General features: G+C 40.1%; 2 protein-coding genes across 2 annotated transcripts in view; both read right to left on the bottom strand.

Annotated features, from left to right (window-relative positions):
* Positions 1–223: 223 nt before the first annotated feature.
* Positions 224–5,836, bottom strand: fbxo2 (F-box protein 2). Its single transcript, XM_069715696.1, has 6 exons — positions 5,734–5,836; positions 4,749–4,814; positions 3,891–4,017; positions 1,151–1,243; positions 937–1,075; positions 224–756 (listed from the first exon to the last, which is right to left on the bottom strand). The coding sequence occupies exons 2-6, from the start codon at positions 4,783–4,785 to the stop codon at positions 622–624; spliced, it is 531 nt and encodes a 176-aa protein (XP_069571797.1). The 5' UTR covers positions 4,786–4,814; positions 5,734–5,836; the 3' UTR covers positions 224–621.
* A 2,606-nt stretch (positions 5,837–8,442) lies between these two features.
* LOC138630566 (integrin alpha-5-like) overlaps positions 8,443–9,415 on the bottom strand; it is a 49,531-nt gene continuing 48,558 nt past the window's right edge. The window contains exon 30 of the mRNA XM_069715002.1: positions 8,443–9,166. Within this exon, the coding sequence (XP_069571103.1) occupies positions 9,083–9,166 (84 nt within the window). The 3' untranslated portion in view covers positions 8,443–9,082. The remainder of the gene's footprint in view (positions 9,167–9,415) is intronic.

Genomic DNA, 9,415 nt, shown 5'->3' with positions numbered 1-9,415 from the left:
TCAAATGTAGCAGAGCAGAAATATTCAAGTTAAGTACAAGTACCTAAAATGTATACCTTATGTAATGAATTCCCCCCTCACCCCCACCCCCCTCACCCCGCCGCCCACCATTGCCCTCAAGAAAGACAATGTTACCAAATGGTTGGTTGGTAATACTCACATCTTCAACCCCTGGAGCTGTTTTCTTGCAGATAAGGACAAACCACAACCACACACATCTGAATTCTGTTTTAACCGTAACAGTTGGTTTATTTGATCCTTTAAATTCCCTTTTGAATGATAAACCACCCTACCCACCAAACAAGTCACTTTAACCCAAGTCATTGTGCAGAGGTAGTAGTTAACAGATTATGACTAGTGTTGCACGCAGTAAATTAAAGATGTTAAGGTTAGTAAAGCTGGCAATGGTGTCTTTTTTATAGATGTGCAACATCGCAGCAGAATTTCTCCATCACAAACTGCAGGATATAGTGTACAGAGGTGTGTACTAGATGCATAAGGCAAAGCTGGTCCTCTGTACCTCAAAAATAAAACTCTGAAGCCCTTAAACAACTCTAATTCCTTCTTTCCACATTTCAGTATTTCTCAGTTTCCTTCTCCTTCTCTTAGTTTTTCTTATCTTTAGACCTCGACAGTAACGGAGCTTCTAGTGACCCGGACTCCGAACCAACCATCCCAGAACTTGGCGTCTTGTCCTCCATGTTCAAAGGAGATGTAACGTAACCCTGGGCCGTAGTCAGAAAACGTATGGCTCACCTGGAGTACAAGCAGAGAGAGAAAAACACTTTGATCTGTACAGTTGGTTGTCTGTGTGGACCCATGTGTTGAATGTACACAATGCACAGAACATTCCCCTCTCTGCATGATGCACTTTTCAATTGTTATTCTATGTTTTGTTCTATTTCTCCATTAAAGGCACGAAAGGGCTTTAAAAACCTGTTTCCACGAGCAGTCGTCACTATCAGGGTCCAGAGTCACCGGCTCAGGTTTGAAATCCTGTATGAGCTCGTGGTTCTCATCCAGCAGACACACGGTCATCAGGTAGGTGCAGCCACAGTCAGTCCTCCCGCAGTACCTTCAGGATGAGCCTCCTGTTAATCTGTGACACTTCTCAATATCATACATACATGTCTGTCCACATGTGTTTTACCAGTCTTCCACTGTGACAGCAGGTTGGGCATCCAGCTGCTCCGGGGAGTAATCCTCCGCCAAAATGTCGATCACCTGTCTCTTCATACACAACCTAGAACACATAGGGTTTTCACTAACCAGGAGGACTTTTGCATTGGGATTGATGAAAACAGTGAAGTCACTGTGACATAGACATGAAATACATTAAGCAAGAAATAGACAAGGACTGAGAAAACATACTGAGAAAACACACTTTGAATAAACAAAAAAAAAAGCATTTAATACACCGATCAGCTGTAAAATTAAAACCATTGACAGGTGAAGCCATATAGCACCACAGCATTCGTGGTGCAGTTGAAGGCTGTGCTTTACCGTGAGGTGTTCCGAAAGTGTTTTTTTCCCTCATATGTACAGTATATGAATTGAGTTGACAAAATATGAGGAACTCCTCTCAGTATAGACCATTGCAGTTTAATAGCACCACAAATTACTGATTACAAAATGACCTCTCAGTCAGACTGAATAACAACCAAAGATTAAGACATTTATGAAAGGAGTATTTATTGCTGGGATGTACTGTATTCTACTCGATGCTTCACTGTCAGTGGATTTAATGTGTGGCTGATAAACATATTATTGAATAAATGCCAGTTTAGTAGGTGCATCTGTATACAACTAAATTGCATATATTTATGCTTTAGAGAAGAGGTCTTCAATAGGGGGTCCGTGGAGGTAGGTACTGCAGGATGTCGTGAAAGTTTTGGTTGATTAGAAAAGTTTTCATGTTTTTTTTCCCCCAATTTTTTTTCCCACAAATTTAAATGTCTTTAAATACACATTAACATGAATCCGACATATTGTAGCGAATGGATAAATGGAGGCAGAAGATGTTATCTTTCAGTCAGAAATGCACACATTAAGCGACACACAGGAGCTTTCTCAAGATGGGCACCGGTTCACTCACAGAGCGAGACTAGCCTGGACCTGTCCCTCCAAGCCTCCTGCACACAAAGAGGAGGACCCGCCCCTATCGCTGCTGTGCCAATCACAAGGCCGCATGTTACATGCTGGCTCTGTCAGGTTCCCCGTGATTGACCGAGAGCCTATTCAGTCCCCAGCTTTAAAATAAAAACGTCAATTTGAATAGCTTGTATGCATGATTATCATGAAATTGACAGACAATGTTGACATTGGCATTGATATCAGTTGACAAGGTATGTTTATAAATGGCAGTGGCATGGCCACCCTACTCTCTGTACCTTGCACATGTTTAAAATAAAAACATGACTATATGAACCTGTGTATTATTTGAATAGCTTAGTAGTGCTCAGTAGTGAATGCACAATAACAAGGTATGTTTATACATGGCAGTAGGCCCAGTTTAATATAAAACACAATTTTATACAATATATATATAGTAGGGGGTCCCTGATCCATCTCTCTATCAGTTTGGGTGTCATTGGCCTGAAAAACATTGAAGACCCCTGCTTTAGAGAATATTCATACACCTTTTCTTTTTGCAAACTTGACGTTGCATATTTAATTTTTAAACGCAAAAGAATGGCACTTTTCCCCATTAATCTCCCTTTAACAACCCTGCAATGTCAAGTGAAAAAGTGTTTTTTAGAAATTCTCACGAATCGACGTTAAATTAAAAATTTAAATCTCAGATAAAGTCACTTGGTCAGTGAGGGAAGAACCCAACAACCCCTCTAAAAGAGCTTCAGAAGTTGTCTGCAAAAATGGGAAAACCTAGCCTGGCTCTGCCAGAATACTCCTTACAGCTTCAGTTTTCTCCACTGTGAATACAGTCTGGAAACTCTGTTTGGATTAAGGTTTGCAGTCCCTCTGAAGGACAAATCAGTGACCAGTGTCAGGGGTTAAGTGCGAAGATGTTGAGCTTAAGTTTTTTTTTTTTTTTTTTCGAAATGTACCAGACGAAGGAGAACCTGCCGGGAGGACGACCATCTCAGCAACATTCCAGAAATTAAATCTTTTTGGTGGGCTGACAAGGTCACCTCTGGTGATGATGATAATTAAATGTTGAAGTGGGGAAGCGCACCCCTCCGCCAAGGCCAATTGTCCACTCCTCTATGGTAGCAACAACTCCAGCAATGTTGTTAGGTTCACCTCTATGATGCTATTGTCCTCAAGTGCTCCATATGACTACTTGCTCAATTAAGTTAGAGCAAGTACAAAGAATGCAAATAGAGCAAGTATCAGGATTACTGGTTGCTGTAAATGTGGATTGTGATATAGAGCCATTGTATTTCTAGAATGGCCTATGTTTAGTCAGTATTGAACTTTAAGCTGCATGGTATTTAGTAGGCTAAATTACCTATCTCTCAATGTTAATCAAAGTGAAAAGTAACTCTTGAAAATGGCCCGTGATTCAAATCTGCTCCAAAGTGTAATTCATGTATTTTCCCATGGCTCATGGTACACTCTTCCACCAAATTCTATGAAAATTGAGCTGCTGGTTTTTCTATAAACCTGTTGACAGACAAACAAACAAACAAACAAACTGCAACAAAATGCTCTTTGGTAGTGGTAATAATAATAGTTCAATCATATAGAAACTGTTGATGTCAAAAGATTTGTGGACACCCCAGACTCATTTGTTGATGGCGCCAAGCTCCAAAACTGAAATGATCCAACAACTGCCCCGGATAGAGAGTGTATCTGTGTTATATTGATTGATATGCATTGATTTCTTATTGTCATGTACTTTAAGTGCACACACTGTGATAAGTACTCACTCAAAGGAGGTTACAAAGTATTTGGTCACTCCGTCGCTGCAAAAGTCGTGACCACAGTCTCCTGGCATGTCCTCCACCTTCCACTGGCTCCCGCCATTCTCTGTCAGCTCCCAGAATTCCAGCTGCTCTGGGAGAGAAATCCACAGTCTAATGCTGCCTATTTCACTACTATGTACCTTTTTAAAACAGGTTCACAGTTCAACTCAAAGTTAAGTTTATGCCATTAAAGGGCTCAAGACCAAGATAGGTGCTACTCTTTTTTTTTTTTTTTTTTTTTAAATCTAATGTAATATTATATGTTTATCTTCAAGCAAACTGTTTTGTTTTGTTTTGTTGCCTTGTGAGTAACATTTGTTAAACACGTTATGAGTCTGAAGTTAAAAACTGCAGTTTCTTGAATGGCCACTTGAGGCTGACTCCAAAAGCGAGTAAACCCCCATGTCCAAATGCTCAATTTTACAGCAGAAACAAACATGTATACAGCCTCGTCCAAAAAAGGGTTATGGTCACTATAGCTAATTTCCCGCTTTATGGCAACGGGTGAAGTTTTATATAACTCACCCCTTTAAATTGTATTAAGGCTTAAAGTTATCCATAATTAAGGAAGCGGCTGTTTTGAGTGACAGGTGTGTGCCAAACCAAGCAGCAGATGTATTTAGCAACTAGCTGATGAACATAGTACAACATTTTCCTAAACAGCCAGTTGGTGATGACCAAAAACAGAGCTAAAAAAAAAAAGGAATGAATACTAAACCTACTTTCGAGCAGTGGGAAACGCAACTCCAAGTGAATGATAGTGTTGCTCCTTACCTTCCATTACATAGTTGCAGATGCTCTATGAAGAAAATTACATCTTACCTTCCCCACTAGGATTCTTCAGCAGGTTTCTGGCCATGATTACAGCTTACACAGAGAAGGCAGGATCTACACAGGAAAAACAGAAAACATGTATTTGGAGCCATATTCCTCTCAACTGCAATTTCTAGGCGATCTGCATCCCATCCACCTCCACAAATCCCACATTGGTTTATTTCAAAGTGCAACTACATCCTCTGGTGGGTGTTGCCATATTACAAGGATCACCTTTACAGTAAAGTCAAACTGCTGACTGTTTTAGACTGACAACAATTGGGATGTTTCATCGTAACTTGATCTGGTTGGGACAGTGTTGAGTCAGGCTGGGATCAAGGGGTTAAAAATCAAAACATTTCATTTGGAAGAGGTCCAGGAGTCTCCACAGATTCCAAACCCAAACACTAATACCCGTATCTGCTGACTCACAGCACAGCAGATGGGGCAAAAGCCTCGCTCTTTACATGCTGAATAGGAGGTATCACAGAGGATCAAGCAGTCATCAGACAGACATCAGACAGACATCAGTCAGCAGGAAAGCAACTGGGGACAGCTGAACACTTGTTCTAACGGCTATTACCTTGTGTATAGTATATGACACTCTTAAGTGCTCCTTAGTTTGGGAAAGTTTATATTAGTTATCTGTCTGTGTGCTTGATGTTTTTGTGCTTTAGGGGTTTGTGCCCATAAAATTAGTTAAAACTCAAAAAGATATTTCAAAACAGAAATATTAGCTTTGCTTGAAGAAGTACTTTGCCTGATACCCGGAGGACAGGCACGGCTTTAGTTGAGCAGATCTGTCTGCATTAAACACTGCGTATTTAATCTGCACTTCACCGCTGACTGAAACTCTGAAAAGGAACAGCTGAGTCATCTGACCCTGCAGAGTCACAGGCATAAAAGATGCAGCACATGCATATGAATGACATGCTCTACTGTAAAAGCACACTCAGCTCTAAACATAACGCAGCACATTACGTGTGTTACTCACAGCCGAGGAAAGCCAAGTGCCGTCTTCTGTTTCCTCTGCCTCTTTTTTCTGAACAACACTTGAGCTCCTCTGCAATGCTGCACCCTTGTGACAGAGTGCTTTTATAGCCACGGTGCGCGCGCGCACACACACACACACACACACACACACACACACACACACACACACACACACACACACACACACACGCAAAGAGAGGGGTAGCGAGAGGGAGAAAGAGGAGGAGGAGACACAAAAACAACCCGATCTGCAGGTTGGGAGGGAGCATGCATCCAGCAGAACTCAGCAGAACCACACATACACACACTCAGCACAAATATCAGTCAGAGCAGACACATAAACATCAGTGGTGAAAGAAAACATTCATTAGGTTATGTACAGAGCACATTTTATGCCAGGTTGAAATCAACCAGAATTGGGGTTTTTTTTTACAAACAAGTGTTGCCATTCACCTTAAACGAAAGAAAAAGCTAATACCAAACAATAACCAAGAAGTCAAAAATAATAAGAACAAAATACAGACCTACGGAAATGAGGTAAAAACAGGCAATTAAAATGAGAGGACCTGGTTGTAGTAGGTACATTTTCCAAGGTTTAGGTCCAATAGTGGAAAAAGCTTGATCACCTTCGGATTTCATATTAGAACCGGGGAATTATCAGAAGATCCTAAAGTCCTGCCAGTGGACAGGGGACAGAATAAATGTGTGGGTGCCATACTGTGATGAGCTTGAAAAACAAATCAAGGAAGCTTAAAATCGGTCGACAGATAACCAGCGCAGTTGGGATTGTGTTATCTCTCGGTCTCATTTCTGTCTATCTCCTGCCTTTTGAACCACTTATTTAAGGAAGGAGAGATTGAGAGATGTTTTGCCTGTATTATCAGAGACAGAGATTAAAGAGTACTGGGAAAGGAATTGTGTGATTCTGACGGGCCAAAGGTTGACATCAGATTTACATTCATTTAACAGTAGGAAATTAATTGAAATCCTGAACGTTACCTCATTGAGACAATTAAAAAGGGGTGTATAAAATGTGGTTTATACCAGGTCTCAGGTGGAGATGAAGCAGGTTGTAATCGATATATAAATTGTTATTCATATTTTATGATGACCGATCCAAGTGGGAGCATGGAGACAAAGAATAGAAGGAGGCCTAAAAGGGAACCATGAGGCACACCATGAAGTCAGGGGACATAGAAAGAGAAGCAATTATTAATTTGTACATGTTAAGTTACAGAGTCAGCAGGAACACAAGAAAACCCAAAAGAACATGTCAAATGAAGAAGGAGCTACAAGTACAATGAAACGGTCACAATACATGGATTAAGGGGCTCTATGTACTGTAAATATATATACAATATAGTACAAATGTGACTCTTCACCTCAGAATAATGACAGCATGTCCATCTGATTAGACAATCGTCATGTCTTTTTTCAAGTTTTTAATCTGATCCCCAAAATTAGCCTTCGAGCATAGGTTACCATGGTGATCACATTTCAAGTATGAAAAATATATGAAATGCCAAATATTTAAATTCTTGTCTTCGCTAACTGAATAAACTGTCTAAAACTGTCAATTTGAACACCATATCGACTAATAAAGTAAAATGATGACGAAAAAAATATATAATGTATAATGTACTATCTAAAATCAACCATACCTGCTTTCTCATTTCATCAGTTACAACTCTTCCTGTGTGAAGAATGAAGATCGGAACAGTCGGCCAGCAGAGGCTAACGAGGTCAGTCTAACCCTTCTGCCTGGACAAGCCTTTAACATGGGACAACTTACGCTTTTAAATTTGTATTGTTCCATCAAGTTTAGTGGCAATCTCCAGCAATTTTTCTTCTGATCAACCTTTTGTGTGGTTGTGCAGGGTCTGTAAAGTTCACATCATAAATAATTGTGTTATTAATTGTGCATTAAAAGTTACAGTCATCAAATAACAAACACATTCACATTTTAAATGTGACATTTTACCGTGAACACATTTTTTTAATTGAGCTTATTTGTGATAAGCGCTTGAAGGTATCAGAAGAAAAAACATCACAAGTATTTGTGTAGTAGCATATATTACCTGCAGGGGGTGGTATAGTATAGGTAAAGTATTGTGGTTTCCCCGGAGCAAAGTACAGCATGGCACTTGACTGAACGCAGTAAAGCCATTCCATACAAATTAGATAAAGTTTTCCGGGAAAAATATAGTCCTATTATATTTCACTCCATCCAAACATGGCAACAACTTTAAAAACTGGGAAAGTGTGTCTGTGTGTTGAGGGGGTGGGGGGTACTCTGTTTAGATGGGAAGAGTAACACTAGCCACACTCTTCCCGATTAATAACAAAGGTCTTAGGTCATTTAGATAATCTATATCAACAAAGGGCAATCCACATTTTTCCAGCAGAACACCAACAGCTTCATATTTGGAAATACTGATCCTCATCCCCACTGCTTCACAATCAGCTGAAAATGACTCAAGAGGATGTCGTAGGTTAGAGAACGAGGATGTCAACAGGACCACATCATCTGCAAAAAGCAGAGAAGCAATCCTGATGTCACCAAACTGGGCACACTCCAGCCTTTGGCTCCACCCTGATATCCCTGAAGACCACGGACAAAATAAGAACTTAATTCCTCCTCCAAAATAAGTATTTAATTTTAATAGTGAGGGGTTCCGTTTTGTTTCGGCTGATAGATACATCAATAGTATTTTGGGTGGGTATACAAAATTAGGCTTTATTCTAGGCCACAACACCAAGAGGTCATAACACAATGAATACATTACATCATACACAAAATACCTCCCAATATGGGAGAAGAATTATTCAAGTTAAACATTGCAGTTTCATCAGTTTTTTTCCAGCGGACTGTACAGTACAACATTCAACAATCAATAGGAAAACACTGTGCCATAAATAACAAGTGGTGTATAGATCATACAAAATTATGAATTTCCAGGAATATTGAATTGCAAACATGGCTTCAAATACACCTTTTCGGAATGATGAAATACTGTCGCTTCGGTGCCCTTTGGTGGAGGTGCATTCATTTGTCTGTCGATACAGAAGTACTGTACGAGTAGAATGTCACAGGGATGAACTTCTGAGAAAGCTCTGATTGTTCAAATGAATGTCTAAAATCAGCAGTGCATATTCTACTGCGTGACCCCTGTCATTTTTCTGCTTTGGTATTTTAGTGCAGCACAAGATATTTCGTATTCCAGTGATACAGCACCCATAACTGTCCTTTCATAAATGGGTTGCCTGCAAGTTCCGTTGTTTGTTTGGGAATGGGACGATACTTCCAGTTCTTTGGAACAGCTGCGGGGCGAGGAGGCTGCGCCTTGGATCTAAGCTTCAGAGGACGCCTGGGGTTTGAGCTGGGCCTTCTCCATGGTCGTGCCGTACGGATCTGACCTTTTAAAGAAGCCCATCTGGAGGGAAATATTGCATAGTTTCAGGTTATTTTGCCAAACTTAAAAAAAAAAAAAGAGTCATTTATTTTAGGAACCATCTATTTTAGACTTAATATACAGTAGGTATGAAATGGATAGCATGGTTTGTGAGATGACATAGATCCCATGATAGTACCACCTAACCCACATGTAAGCTGAGGTTTCCCAACTTTGGATTCTGACAGTTACATGTCAGCCAATCAGATATTAGTAAAGAAGAAAGTATGT

Source organism: Brachyistius frenatus, unplaced genomic scaffold, assembly GCF_029030835.1.
Source record: "Brachyistius frenatus isolate BFR_SWC_R1_liver_20210118 unplaced genomic scaffold, ASM2903083v1 Contig_4, whole genome shotgun sequence".
NCBI lineage: Eukaryota > Metazoa > Chordata > Actinopteri > Embiotocidae > Brachyistius > Brachyistius frenatus.
The sequence above is the reverse complement of the archived record's forward strand: the minus strand, read 5'-3'. Positions and strand labels throughout refer to the sequence as shown.

Coding starts and splice junctions, on each gene's coding strand:
- fbxo2 (XM_069715696.1), bottom strand. CDS start 4,785: ATGGCCAGAAACCTGCTGAAGAATCCTAGTGGGGAAG. Junction 4,018..4,748: donor GAAGAATCCTAGTGGGGAAG/GTAAGATGTAAT, acceptor TTTCTCTCCCAG/AGCAGCTGGAATTCTGGGAG. Junction 757..936: donor ACGACTGCTCGTGGAAACAG/GTTTTTAAAGCC, acceptor CTTGTACTCCAG/GTGAGCCATACGTTTTCTGA.